The 15,434-nt window shown below is 47.4% G+C and overlaps 1 protein-coding gene across 1 annotated transcript in view; it reads left to right on the top strand.

Moving 5' to 3' along the window:
* The first annotated feature begins 10,663 nt into the window (after positions 1–10,663).
* Positions 10,664–15,434, top strand: part of LOC133351319 (IgGFc-binding protein-like) — a 117,793-nt gene continuing 113,022 nt past the window's right edge. Inside the window, 4 exon segments of the mRNA XM_061566418.1 lie at positions 10,664–10,724; positions 13,683–13,774; positions 14,415–14,471; positions 14,953–15,009. Coding sequence (XP_061422402.1) covers positions 13,720–13,774; positions 14,415–14,471; positions 14,953–15,009 — 169 coding nt within the window. The 5' untranslated portion in view covers positions 10,664–10,724; positions 13,683–13,719.

Below are 15,434 nucleotides of genomic sequence, written 5' to 3'. Positions count from 1 at the left end.
CTCCCTGCCCTTCATCTTAGACATGGACGTGAGTGACCTGGGTATAGGGGCTGTCCAATCTCCGGAGTCGAGAGGGTCGTTGTCTATGGTAGTCGCGTTCTGACACTGGCTGAACAGTGGCATTGTGTTACTTGGAGGGAGCTGCTGGCAACGGTCTGCTTTATACAATAGTACAGCCCAACCTATATGGCAGGGACTTTGCGGTCCGCACTGACCATGCGGCCCTGCAGTACTTCTGTAGGGGTGTCAGGGGAAGGATTCCCACCAATAGATGGGTTAGTGGGAGGGGTGATCGAGGAGATATAAGGAGGGAACGGGCGGGAAGAAGGGGCCTTTGGCGGGAACGATATTGGGACGGCTGGGGACAGGTGTGGATGGAAGGAAAGGAATAAAGGACGAGATCCCTGCAATCTGGTGTCGGCTCCCCCTTTACATCTGGTGGCAGCGGTGGGATCTCAATGGCTACAAAGAAAAATCCCCGCGGGAAAGAGCCAAGGGAAGAGGAAGCAGGGGCCGGGGATCCTTCCCATCACGGGCAACAAGGGGGCCTGCTATCAGAAGCAGCAGCAGGGGGCCCGGATCGCCTGGAGGACCCCATGAAGGACCGCATGGCCCGCGTGGAGAGGGCACTCCAGGAGCTACTACAGAGGCTCCCTATGGGGGGCCCGCCAGCACCGGGACCCCCACCCCCACGCGTAATATGGGAGGAGAGGCCACGGGACCCGGAGGCCGACCAGCCGGCCGGGCAAGAGCCGCAACCAACCTCGTCACGCCAGCCGCCGCCGCTCCCGCCAAAACCCCCAGGGCTAAACACCCAACACGGAGAGCAGGTGGCCGGACGGCCGCGTCGGCTGGGGCCCGTCGACAAGTTCGTGGCTGAGGAAGAAGATTGGGAGGAGTTTGTCCGCCGATTCGAGGCTGCCTTCCACGCTCTCGAGTGGACAGACGAAGAGGCACTACGAGCGCTGCCGTCCGTTCTGGGCAAGGAAGCACTCTCCTCTTACACCTCCCTTCCCTCGCACAGCAAGACCACGCTACAGGCGGCCTACGAGGCTTTGGGGGAGATCTATTGCCCGGTGGAAAGAGCCTTTAAACGGTTCCAGGATCGCCAGCGAGGGCCTAAAGAATCCCCTTTAGCCTACAGGGGTGCGCTGCTCGTGTTGGCGAGGAGAGCTTTCCCTCGCCTGGCTGAAGAAGCGCTCGAGGACCTCGTGGTCGAGCACCTCATCGCCTACGCTTGCCGCGCCGGCATTGTAATGCCCGTGGTGACGCCGGGGGAACGCACCTCGCTGTGGGCTGCCCGAACCATCCAAGCCCACGAGCAGGTCATGGGCCGGGCGCCACCCGTGGGCCCGGTGGCTGGCGCGGCGGGGGGGAACAGCCGAGCCGTTGCCGCGGCGCTACTGGGTCCAGCGACACCAACCGCCGAACCTGCACCGTCGCCACAGGCTGCCTGTGGGGCAGCTGGGGACGGACCCCCGACGTCTGAGACGGAGCCATCGCTGCGGGAGGTGTACGCGGCGATCCGGGGACTGGCGGAGCAGAGGGACCAGGGGCGCGACCAGCCGCCGCGTCGCTGGCAGCCGCCTCTACAACATCGCGCCGAGCCCCCCCGACGGAACGCCCCGTGGGTCTGCCACCGTTGTGGTCGAGAGGGGCATGTGGCGAGGGGGTGCCGCACAGAGCCGGAGGCCGCCAACGTCACCTGGAACCCGCCGGGGCCGAACGCCGACAGGATCCAGGCGAGTGACGCCGTCCCGCCCGGCCTCTCGGTCGGGCCGAGCGATTACAATTCCGACGCCGCGAACTTACCGGGAGTCTCCTCGGGGTGGGTGCCGTCGGTGTCGTTCCCCGGTCCCCATTGTCCGGGTTGGGGGAAGGGGATCGCGCCGGGGATAGCGCCGGGGCCTGGGATTGCGTCGCGACCAGAAGTGGCGTCGCGACCCGGAGTGGCGTCGCGAACGGACGTGACGTTGCATTCGGAAGTGACGTCGCGGCCAAAAGTGGTGTCGCGGATCGCGCCGGGAATTGTGCCGGGGCCGTGGACCGCGTCGGGGATCGCGCCGAGGCCGGAGACCGCGTCGGGAGTCGCGCCGAGGCCGGGGACAGCGTCGGGAGTCGCGCCGAGGCCGGGAGGGACGTCGCGGGCGGACATGACGTCGCGGGCGGAGGTGACGTCGCGGGCGTCTGACAGATGCACCACCATTGGCCTTTCCGGATTTTGGCCTCCCCTTTATCCTGGACACGGACGCCAGCGATGTGGGCATCGGCAGTGTTTTGTCGCAAGTCCAGCAGGGTCGGGAGGTGGTTATCGCCTATGGTAGTCGCGTGCTTTCATCAGCGGAGCAGCGCTACTGCGTCACACGTAGGGAACTCCTGGCAGTCGTTCACTTCGTGCAGCAATTCCGACCCTACCTGTATGGTCGCAAATTTACGGTCCGCACTGACCACGCGGCCTTGCAGTATTCGCTCCGCATCGACCAGCCTTCGGGCCAGCTGGCCAGATGGATAGAGCGCCTGCAGGAGTACAGGTACCAAGTAGTGCATCGCAAAGGGACCAGACATGCCAACGCAGACGCATTGTCCCGACTGGCGCCCCAGGGCCCTTGTGCATGCACCACAGGCGGGGCACGCTGCAAGGAGGCGAGGCCGGAGGGGACGGTCATCGCTCCCGTACACACGGCGGAGGGCGCACAGGGTGAGGTCCAGCTGGCCTACCACGACCTGGGGCTGACCTTGGACGATTGGAGACGGCTACAGCTGGAGGAAGCCCCACTGCGAACACTACGCGCCTCAGCAGAGGCAGGGGGGGAGGAGTACATCGTATGTGAGGATCTCCTCATGCGATGGGACCCGACAGGGCGCCGGCGATGCCTGGTAGTTCCGGAGTCGCTGTGTCAACAATTGGTTATGGACATACACGGCCGCCAGCTGCTGCACCTGGCGGGGCGGAAGACACTGTACACATTACAGGGTCGGTACTTTTGGCCAGGTATGACCGCTGACGTGCATCGATGGGTCGCTACCTGCGTCGAATGTGCGCGGCGAAAGCCGCCACCCCGGGTAAGCCGGGCGCCCCTACAGCCCATCACGGTGACCAGGGTCAACGAATTGGTTGCGTTGGACATCCTGGGACCGCTGCCGGTCACGCCACGGGGAAATAAATACCTGTTGGTCGGAGTCGAGTACTGCACGAGGTGGCCGATGGCGTGGGCCCTCCCGGACCAAACGGCACAGACCATCGCCGATGCCTTCGTGGGAGGCTATGTCCTTGATAAGGGGGCACCGGAGCGGTTGCTCACGGATCAGGGCAGGAATTTCTCCTCACAGCTATTGAAGGACGTCTGCTCTATCCTGGGCACTAAAAAGGTCCGAACATCTCCATATCATCCCCAGACCGATGGGATGGTAGAGCGGCTTAACCGCACCATAGCGGCCATGCTGTCCCAAGTGGTGGACGAAAACCATTCCGACTGGGACCTCCACATTCCATCGGTCTTAGCGGCGTACAGGGTGGCCCCACACGCGGCGACGGGGTTCTCGCCGTTTTTCCTGATGTACGGACGGGATCCCGTTCCGCCTATTGAGGTGCAGCTGACGGACATTCCCGCAAGAGCCGACGCATGGCCGAAGGCACTAAAGACCTCCCTCATTTATTTGAGAGAGGCCCGCCAAGCAGCCGAGGCCGCATCGGCCACGAGCCAAGAGAGTAATGTACGGATACGGGAGAGGACAGTGACAGCCAAGCCCTTCAAAGTCGGGGACCAGGCATGGCTACACTGTCCTCAGGTGCCGGTTGGCCTCTCACCAAAGCTGCACCGACCCTGGAAAGGGCCGGTCGAGGTCATTAAAGCACTCCGACCGCAGTGCGTCCAGGTCCAACTGGGTAAGCGACGATGGTTTGTACACCCCACCCGCCTTAAGCCATACATCTCTCCACCGTCATCTTCACCAACATCACCACCAACATCACTGCCAACATCATCATCATCCCTACCCAGGCCAAGGTCGCCGACCACCACGCGCCGACCGGCAGGGGGTTCGGTGCCCTGTGTTCCCTTGTCACCTACAGCACCCCATGTGAGGCCTGACGGAGCGGCGGCACGAGCGGGGGCCGGAGATACAGCGGCGCCAGGCAAGGCGACACCGGCACCACCGAACCAGGGACCGTGACGAGAGGGCCTTCGAAGGAGGGGGCCGCCACGGTCATCTGCTGCCTGTGGATGTCCGGGCTGTTACGGGATGCTGGCTGGAGACCTGGGCAGGCCGCGCAATTGATTTCGTTGTGTTATATTGCATTGTATGGTTGTGGGGGGGGGGTAAGGGCTGTCGTCACTGTCAGTGGTGGGAGGCATGGGGAGACTTAAATGGTCCATGGGGGAGGCAGAACCGAGGACGGTTATTTTTTTCTCAGGGGGGGGGGGTGATGTAGGGGTGTCAGGGGAAGGATTCCCACCAATAGATGGGTTAGTGGGAGGGGTGATCGAGGAGATATAAGGAGGGAACGGGCGGGAAGAAGGGGCCTTTGGCGGGAACGATATTGGGACGGCTGGGGACAGGTGTGGATGGAAGGAAAGGAATAAAGGACGAGACCCCTGCAGTCTGGTGTCGGCTCCCCCTTTACACTTCCATAGTGTAGACCAATCTTCCAGCCAGCTCTCACGCTGGCTGGAAATACTGCAGGAGTACTCCTTCCATGTGGTCTATAGGAAGGGCACGAGACACAGTAACGCGGACGCGTTAAATTGGCTGCCTCGCGGGGAACTGTGTGCGTGTGCGTCGGGCGGGATGCAGTATAAATCACCTGCATCTGTGTCGCCGGCAGTCGCGGCTTTGCTGGGGGAGGCAGAACCCACCGGGGTGGATGTGCATAGAGACAGCACACTGGGGCTCACACATGCAGAATGAGGACAGCTGCAGATGGAGGACGGTTCATTGTTGGCTTTGCGGCGTCACGCAGAAACAAACCAGGATACCCCTGCCTCTGCGGGAGTCTCACGGTTTGTTATCCATGAGGGACTTTTGATGCGGTGGGATTAGGTCACCCAACATCGATGTCTGGTGCTCCCCACTTTCCTATGGGGTAAGCTGATGTGTGCGGTGCATGCCACTAAGCTGCTGTACCTTGGACGTCGTAAGACACTGTTAACTTTGCAGCAGGATTTTTACTGGCCTGGAATGTCGGCCGATGTCCATCACCTGGTCGCGGTTGTGCGGAGTGCACAAGCTGGAATCCCCCGTTGCAAAAGTCTCAGCCCCCGTTGCAGTCCATCACGGTGTCCTGCATCAACGAATTGGCCGCGCTAGATATCCTAGGCCCCTTTCCTTGTTCACAAAAGGAAAACAAATATCTCCTTGTGGGGTGGAATATTTTACCAGGTGGCCAATGGCTTGGCTGTTACCGGACCAAACAGCTGCGTCCTTTGCTGACGCGTTCCTACAAGGCTACGTTTTGGACAAGGATGCCCCACAGCAGCTTCTCACTGACCAGGGTCGAAATTTTTCATCTCAGCTGCTGCACGGAGGTGTCTGACGCTTTGGGTACTAAAAATATTTGAATGTCACCATACCATCCTCAAACGGATGGAATGGTAGAACGCTTGAACAGGACGATAACATCCATGCTCTGTCAAGCAGTAAATCAGGCACACACGGACTGGGACTTGCATGTCCCAGGGGTCCTGGCAGCGTACAGGATGGCTCCACACGCCTCTATGGGGTTTTCCCCATTTTGTTAATGTACGGGCGGGAGCACGAGCCCCCCAACTGGGTATGGCTTCAAAGAAACAAAGACAGGACGTACCCGTGCTGCTGCAGGTTACGCTCGGGTGGGTGTCGGAGGCACATGCTGTGGCGAGGGAAAATACTACTGTGTGGCTGGGGTATGGTGTGTTCGACATGCTAGGGCAGTCGTGCAACCCGGGGAATGCATTGTGCCACCCACAGTATGCGACCATCTGAGTCTCAGAGGCCCACAAGACTCCAACACGTGCAATGGTCCAGTGTCAAGAACTCGGTCGAGAGAACTTTACGGCTGCGATAGCGGCTCTCCAAACCACGAAGTGAACTCTCAATTTCTAAAGCCAAACATTTTTTTTTACGTGTACCCCAGTGCAGTTGTTGTTCGTGTGAAGTGGCTTGCACCACTCACTCGTCATATTGTATTGTTATTGTTGGTTTCTATAGTCGAGCGGCAGGTTCTTTTCGATGCGGATGTTTGTCATTCTGCCCTAATTGTTGAAAAAACATGTCTCTTAAGTGTTGGTATTAGCCAGGGCGGCTACATTTTTAAGAAGGGTGGGGAGTGATGTAATGACAGTAGAGTCTACCCGCGGTGTGAGTGGACAAGTGGCTGTGGGAGGTAATGACAGGGGAGTCATCCTACAGTACCAAGGGACTGGTGGCTACGGGAATGATCGAGATTTGGAGCGTGGTCAGGTGACGGAAGAGGACGGTCGAGTCTGCTGGTGGAGCGAGCGTCCAGAGCCACCGAGGTGTGGCCTCGGTCCGTATCAAGGGAGATGCGCGAGAGACTCGGGGCTGTTGCAGTGGAGTCTCCATCTGTTCGAGTGAACATGGCTCGTAAATAAAGTGAGTACAACGTTACTTTATTCGCGGCACTCTCACGCCCCCAGCCTCTGCCTCTCCCGCTGACGTCACCCCTCTCTCCCCTTTTCCCTGATGACGTCAGACCCTCGTGGGGACCTCATCTCATGTAAGTAACTCTACCTCATCTCATGTAAGTATCTCTACACATGTACTAGACATGTATACATGAGTGTCTTTCAGCTCCGTGCGGGTGTGCTGTGGGGCATTCCAGGCATGATGATGCCCATATCAATATATGGGCGATATTGGAATTTACATGCGATATAAGAATTTGCGGCAACAAAGTCTCCTTTTCAATATTTCTGGAAAACATTTTAAAAATATAAATGGAATATTTATTTTGAAAATTGTATGCCTTGCCATTCTTGAAACCATTAAAAGCACAGGGTCTGAATACAATGTTCGCACAGGGCACCATTTTTTATTGCACCGTCCCTTACAAGCTACACAACCATACATAGAAATCAGCTGAAAGTGCTTATAGTCTCTAAAATGTGTTACATTTTAAAAATGGAAATGCAAAGTTGAAACGTCAGTGTCGTAAATAGACCCCTTTCACTAACACTGAGGCTCAAAAGAAAGCTGTCACTGATGTGGACCAATCAGTTTCAAAGACTGCATATATTTCGATTTAAAGCTTTCGTGACTGCAGGGATTAATCTTCTTAGTTCTTTCGTTAAAGTCACGTAGAAGGGAAAAAATAAAATAATAAAAATAAAACATAAAATACAATTCTCACGACGTTTCGGCCACAACGCAAGCAGCCGTCCTCAGGTGAAGAACAGGTCTGTCGGAATGAACACCACCAAGCTTGGCAGCGTATATTTAAGCTGGGTTAGGGAAGGGCGCCTTGACAAAGGAATTTGCATATCAACAGATGAATTTAGCATATTTATGGAAAATTCAGATATGGGATTAGTCACTACTTGTGGAATGCGTAGGAGGTGGGGGGGGGGTCTCAAAGTCATATTATGCCCGTGCATTATGTAGGATTAGCAGCAACAAAGGGAGGAGGTAGGGTTAGAAGTAATTAAGGGAAGGAATTTTTATAGTAAGGAGCAGCAGCAGCCAAACCACCACGTAAAAAACTAAAATATAAACTACATCAATATCATCAATATACTAAATATACTCTCCAATAAGCTGAGCTACTAACAATAAGTCATACATTACAATTATATGTCGCAAAAAATATAATATGCCTCCAGCTAAACTTTTTCCTTACATCACACGGATCTACCCCGTACTATATACTGCCATAGACAAACCCAACTTTAAATTAAATACTGCATTACTATATACCAGGGGCGGTTTCTTCATTAGGGCGATTGGGCGACGCACCACCAATCTCAGCCGTTACTGTGCCTCTGGATATAGTCCAATCAGCGTCATGTCACGTTCTGTGGAGTACCGCCTCTTTTTGGGCGATTTCACTCCGGCTGAGAATCGCCCCGAGTGTTCCCATAGACTTACATTCAAAGATGTTTTTTTTCGAACGGCGGGCGCTGCAATGCATTCTCTATGGCTTCTGGGAGGGCTCGCACTAACGTGCTTACATCATCATACGTAAGCACGTTTCATCCAACAATATTATTTGTCGCCACCTAGTGGAATCTTTAATAAAAGAAACTGAGTGGATTGTAATAATAGTGAGATAGAAACAAACAAGATGTATTGTAAGAGTCACTTTATTTTTCATTAATATTAAAGAAGTGAAATTGCCTTTACATGCTTAAGCTGTTAATTTATCCATTGCATGGGTAGACCTTATCCTTATCAATCATCCAGACATTTGCCCCCCCTGAGAGATTTTGCAGGAGCCGCCACTGATTCTGACCACAAGTATTGTGGTTAATGCAGACATGATTCCCTTAAAAGGTTTCAGTTTGGTGTTTTAACATCTTCACACCTGTTTTGTTGCCAGAAAAATGGGAACCCTATTCTCATAACGCAGAGGTTGTATTGGGCTGTGTGAAGTTCAAGGTTATGTAATTCAACTCCTAAGTCAGGGCAGGAAGCATGAGTGACTGAAGAACGGTTATTTTTGTCACGGCCTGCAGCTGAGATTAACGTGCAATGTAGAAACAACTCAAAAAAACAAACGCAGCACCTGTCTTAACGGTTAAGCTGTTATTTACAATCTTAGATTACTCTCAGAGTTTGGACATTGTAAAGTCGCTCCATCGTTACTTCTCGTCCACCGCTGCTGCGTGCTACACTTTTCCCTTCCAAGGTCATCAGCCGCTGTTCACCGCTCATGGGTAGTGATGTCACCACGGCGCTTGTGGCATGCGAGGTGCACTTTGAAGCCACATGAAGTGGCAACGACACGCTGGCACGTACGGGAACAGACTCAGGTGCCATGGGTTGACTGAGATGACTTGGCAGATTCACCAACTGTGCTCCCCACTGTGCCAACTTTGCGTTTTATCCACCCGGCGCTCCATACTTTTTGTGAGGGTCGCTCTTCTGCCCTCCGTTGTTGTTGGAGGGTGACTGCCTCCAACGCATCAGCAGCGTCCTTCACGAACCTCCTTCACAGAGTCCGATCTTGACATTGCTGGTACCGGTCATCCGCAAGTCCAATCAGCTCCACATCCTTCTGTACCACATCAGTTCATCTCTTCTCTAGCTTGTGCTGCGGCAATTTAGCCACCTCTATCCAGCCGAATAGAAGCTAATTTGGCATGCGGTGGCTGGGCATGAGCTAGAGCGCCTTACAACACAGCACCTTACAACACAACGTGAGTCGATCCATATTAAAGGTTTTTGGGTTAGATCATGTAAATATGAATGTGTCGTTAAACCCGCCACCACCCAACACAGCCAATTAGTAAGGTTTGTCACGTAAGCAAAACAATCCTATTCTTTACTAGTTCAGCACACCGGAGTGTTGGAGAGTAAACCCACAACAGTCTACCTCTATTATGTTTAACACGAAGGCTTTCGCAACCAATATTATTCATATTATTATTCATATTGGTCGCCAATATTATTCATAATATTGGTCGCAAAAGCCTACGTGTTAAACTCACGTGAGTCTAATTTGCTACTCATATACATTGAAATGAAGACATCTTACAATCCTCGCTCTTGACAAACGTAATTGATATCACATTGATCATATGTACTGCACTGAAATCCATAAAAGTCTCAAGTATCACTCACAATTCTCCGTTTTGCATATTTCTGCGTGTCTCGTGGCAAAGGATTTTCACGTTTTTTATTATTTTACACGCTTTTATTTAACTCACCCTGTTGTTGTATCCTCAACTCTTGTAACTCAATTTTAACCCACTTCCCAATGTATCGACTGCAAACTTGGTATACGTATGTCATACTGATGACAATACTATATTCTATCATTTTAAAAAATATACAGTATTTTAAAAGAATATTTTTATATGTTTAATTGTCCACGCTCAACTCACGTTGGCTGTAAATCACCACGGTCCCTTACGTAATGGCAAGGTTCGTGGCCACTTCCTGGAGTTCCGTCATTACTCGTACGGTACATTTCATTAAAGCGTGTTTTTTTAAAAGTAGTTTTAAATATTTTTGTTGCTTAGCTGAAAATATCTCATTCGGTCCAATTTGTTTTCGTGCAGCGGCTTCTGCCGTTGGTTCAGGACGTGTGTGTATGGGTCAAGCTCCACAAGGGTTGTCTTTATGTACAGCATTTCTATGAAGAGTAAGCGGGAAACTCATAACTATATAAGATACATATAATTCAATTTACGATGTGGGTTATTACTATCAAGTGTAAAGTAGCCTGTTTCTGCTAGAAAAAAAACTCATGATAACCGCGATGTCTTCACCAGTTAACTGCTAAATGTTTCTGTGCCTCACTTCGTGGGTTTCTCTCTTAGTTTTTGGGTTATTCAGAAGGTGCCTCGCCACTTTGACCCCTTTGCGGTTGACGTGTGTAAGATGTCCACATGAGGATTGCACACTAATTTGCATGTTTATCTTTCACGTCAGTTTCATGGTGTGCAATAGCCAGGAGGGTGTGGTTCACAAACCGCTCAAGTGTAAATATAAGTCGCGGACATTTCGCTTAAAAAGCAGTCGTGATTGCAAAGGCATTTGGTCAGTATTGTTGGAAAAGTGCATAGGTAAGTACATTTTTCTCAGTTTTCTGATTTAACAGTCTGCTGAAACGTGTCACGTTTTGATGTTTTGCTATGAAGGCTTATGTCACAGTTATACTCTGCATTTAGATTACAATAAAAAAAATTCTGCTGCTAATTATGGTTGTGTTCTGTAAAATCATGTCCACGAAATAGCGATGTGTTTCACCAGCATACAACTCGAACTCTTGTGCGTGAGTGCACGCCGATGATAGTGTGCTCGAGGCAGGTTGGTGGGCGGTGCGGTGCCTCTCCAAAGCTTCGTGACTGAGTTTGGGAGCCAGCTGGCCACGATTGGGCAACACCATAGCAACCGGAGAGCACAGACATAGATATTTATTTGACTTATCGCTATAACAACACATATTTAAGAATGCACAATTTAAAGTAATAAGTACATAACACATATTCATAACAAAATGTTGAAATTATATATTTTAGTTTACTTAAAACTGTATGAATGATTCTCCAAATGTCTGTGACACTTTCAATATCGGACCAAGCTACTAACTAACCAACTGATCTACGAGAGGGGAACAAAGTAGCAATTGAAGGGCAATACTTGAACGCCATCTGTCTGGTTATGGTACAAAAGGTACACTGTTTAGATGACACAACGTTGTTTTAAATAAAACCTTATGGTTACACTGTAAAAAGTGGCAGTTAAAGGACATTGCATCAATCGAAATACGGTAAAAAGCCATTGTGAAATAATGTTATAGTCCAAACACTAAATTTGACACCTTAGATAAAACAAAATGTTTCAATGTAACTGTTGAACCAAAGTATGCAGTGAAACTCCTCTTGTATGCAATAAATGAAGAAAGTGATGGATGTGGATGCAGATAAGAAAATTTGTGAAGAAGTTTAATCCTGTAGACAACACAACACATCTTACATGTTCATCACTTACACATTATATGCCAGCTAAGGGAAGGAATTTAGTTCCTTGTGTCTCTTATATTAAAATATGTAATTAATTTTCCTCCCTGACTGTAACGTGGATATAAAATAAAGTAATGCAGCAGACTTTCAAGCATATTTGAGCAATGAAAATCATTACATTTTTCATATTATCACTGGAATGTGTTTTCGTGACCATATCCTGACAGGAAAGACATAAACAGAGCGTCTTTTGTGCAACTACAGTATTGCACACAATGCACTGGTCCTGCTTATGTGTATGACTCAGGGAGTTGCGGATGACAGGATTTAATTAGAACATGACTCACTATTATTCTGATTATTATTATCCAAGACATGCAATTATGAGGATAATGTTTTTTTACGTGGAATACTTCAACCATTTCCCATAATTCACTGTCATTGGTTAACAATATTTCTCCGTTTCTATTTTACTTGTATATGTGTTGAGTAATTTTGGCTAATCTCAGAATTTGCATTGATGTTTCCTCTATATTCATTTATGTAACTAGTTATTTCTGCACAGCATCTAAATCTGTCCATAGTATTCATTTGGGTTGCGGTGATGAGGAAAAACGACAATTAATGTTATGATAACAAATCTTCGACGATAATGATATCTTCCATTTTGTAAATTATAATTTCATGTGATTATCATTGCTCTTATTTTTTTTGAAACTTCTTTCACAATACCTGTATTTTTGAAAACACACAATAATTACAAATGTACAACAACAAATAAAATCTTCCATTTTGTAAATTAGAATTTCATGTGATTATCATTGCTCTTATATATAAAAAAAACTTATTTCACAATTCCTGTATTTCTGTAAACACACAACAGTTATAAATGTACAACATACGTAGATTTCAGCAATTAAAGCAGTACTTTACAAAACGTTTTCCGCAATAAATGGCATGATTTTGTGGGTCTTGTTTTTTTTATGCTTTCTCGTATAACTGACAACGTAAGCTTTATGTATCATAAAGTTACTATAATTAGAGGAATTATGGGAGAGTAATGTTGAGTAAACTGCAGTTTAAGATCTTTCGAATAACTTTCGTATGTATTGAAAGTACAGTATTGGAAAAACCTAAAAATACCAAAATATTAATAATTCTAAATACAATTACAAAGCTTTAGGAAACCGAAATGAATGATAATTGTCATATCGTAAACATGAAGATCGTGTCGTGCAAAAATACATTTGTAGCAACCCAGGTATGAAGACAGTAAATTGTGAAAATTATTATAATTATGGTGACCATGTTATCGGAAAATACTCTATAGCTAATCCTCTGTCTGCATTGTATGGCATTAATTCTCCAATAAAGCTTTCAGGAAATCTATTTTAATGTTACTGTGACAGTGAATCAAATTTTTCTTCTGCTTCTCTCTTCATATGCAATTAAAGTAGAGGCTTCTTTGATTTTCTTTTTTTTCTTTTAGAATTATTCGGTGACCCAGGCTACTCTTGCAAATGAGACTTATCCTAGTTTCTTGAAATATTTTCAGATTAAAGACAAATCTCTTTATAAGGCTGAGGAACCGTTGGAGACGCAATTATATTACAGCACACCTTGTGTTTTTACTGCCCATTGCATAACTTATTAGGCAATTAAAGGCAAGTTATACATTTTTATTTCTTCAAAATTTAGGTGTTAAAAGTTATAATTTTGATAAACATGTTGTTGGTAAGTGGCAGTGCGTGAATAATTTTTGCGGGCTGACAGTCGCTTTAAAACAAATGCCTTGGCTCAGTGTAGGTGATGAAACTTAGTTTCTACTTTCAATTTAAAGCTTTCGTGACTGCAGGGATTCATCTTGTTGGTTCTTGGTTCTTTCGGTAAAGTCACGTAGAAGGGAAATAATATTAATATTTCCCTGTTTTATTTTTATTATTTTATTTTTTCCCTTCTACGTGACTTTACCGAAAGAACCAAGAAGATTTCTACTTTCAGTTAAGTCATATTTCTTAAACATCCATTGTCCTGTGTGCTGGATTGTGCGATATGCAGCTATCGTCTGAGTCACTCGTCCACCGCTTCGCACGGCATGAGGGCACTGCTTCCACTTGTGCTCCAGTGCATCCTCATCTCTTACTATGGAGGTGACTACTCTCACTCGGTCCACAACTTGTCAAAAATCAACCCAATTAATTTAGTTTATTAAAGAGTCCTCACATATGTATTTACCAAAACGATGTGAAATGCATATTTTTTCATATTTTAAATATTTAACTTAATTTAACATTATATTTTCTACTTTATAAAGACGTTCAGGGAAACCTACGCGACAATCAAAATGGCAGACTCTTATATGCAAGATCGTCCTCGAAATGCATTGACTTACATTTTGACTTAAAACTTTCGTGACTGCAGGAATTCATACTCTTTGGTTCTTTCGGTAAAGTCACGTAGATAGAAAAAGAATAATAAAAAATTAAGTAGAAAAAACACTAATGTAGACTGGAGCCGGGTTCTTAAGCTGGGTGAGTGTACTGGCAGTCTACAATGTAGACTGTAGCCTGGTTCTTAACCTCGGTGAGCGTACTGGCAGTCTATAATGTAGGCTGTAGCCAATGCGCTCACCAAGCTTAAAAACTAGGCTACAGTCTACATTATAGACTGCCACTACACTCACCGAGGTTAAGAACCAGACTACAGTCTACATTATAAAATGCCAGTACACTCACTCTGGATGTTTTATTTTCTAACTGTTGTTATTTCGAATTATTTCGCGAATTACAGCTGTTGACACAACAACTCAAGTCTTCACTTCAGCAATTACTGCCACCTCATTTCAAGGTGATCCAAAACTTTACATCATTAGCTAATTTCCAATGTGCACTCAGTAGAATCTTTATGCATTTACTTTTTTTATAAAAGCCCATTTGCTGAAAATGTATTCCATGCTACAATAAGGGAAATATTAATTATTGTAATTGAGCATAACAAGTACAATACACGTTTAAATTGCAAATTCAATTGAAGAACCACTACAAGGTACATTACAATACATCTTAATACCTAATTCTAAACTGAAACGCACATCCAATCAAATAAGACCACATCCCCTTCTCATACGCAAAGCTAATTTTGAGACGTCGTTAAGAAATAGGTACGCTTTGAGGCATGCCTTAAACCAAAGGATTGGAGTCCCCTGATCGATGTGCCCTAGACAGGTCAGCACTACCTAAATGCTCATTTGGGAAATTTGATTTGATATTTGACTAAACATTACTTTTTATAATTTACTAATGTGTTATTTGCATATTCTGAATCACAGTTGTCGAGACAACAACTCCAGTCTCCACTTCAACAATAACTGCTTCCCCATCTTATGGTAATCCAATAAAGGAATTGTGTACAATAATTACAATACATTCAAAGTGCACATTTCATTGACGAGCTAATACAGGGCATCTTACAAAATGCCTCTTCAAAATACACCTTCACACCTTACTCAAAATATGAAATATGCAACCAACTAAGAGCACATCCTCTTCTCATAAGCAGTGCTCATTTTCAGAATTCCTTTGCCATGCTTTGAGACCTGACTAAAAACTAAAAAAGGACTTGAAGTTAGAATAATGCCTCATTTCCTTCATTAAAACTGACTACAGACCTGTTTTCCTTTTATCGCACATGTATCAATTATCCCCAAAGATAATTGGGAACAGAATAACAAAATAACAAAGGCTAACCAAACATGGGATCTAGCAGATTTATCTACCAACTTACCATCCACGGGATAACCGATATCACTTA

Source organism: Lethenteron reissneri, chromosome 37 (genome assembly GCF_015708825.2).
Source record: "Lethenteron reissneri isolate LAM-NWPU_2019-01 chromosome 37, ASM1570882v1, whole genome shotgun sequence".
In the NCBI taxonomy this organism is placed as follows: Eukaryota; Metazoa; Chordata; class Hyperoartia; order Petromyzontiformes; family Petromyzontidae; genus Lethenteron; species Lethenteron reissneri.
This window is presented reverse-complemented; position numbering and strand designations above follow the sequence as displayed.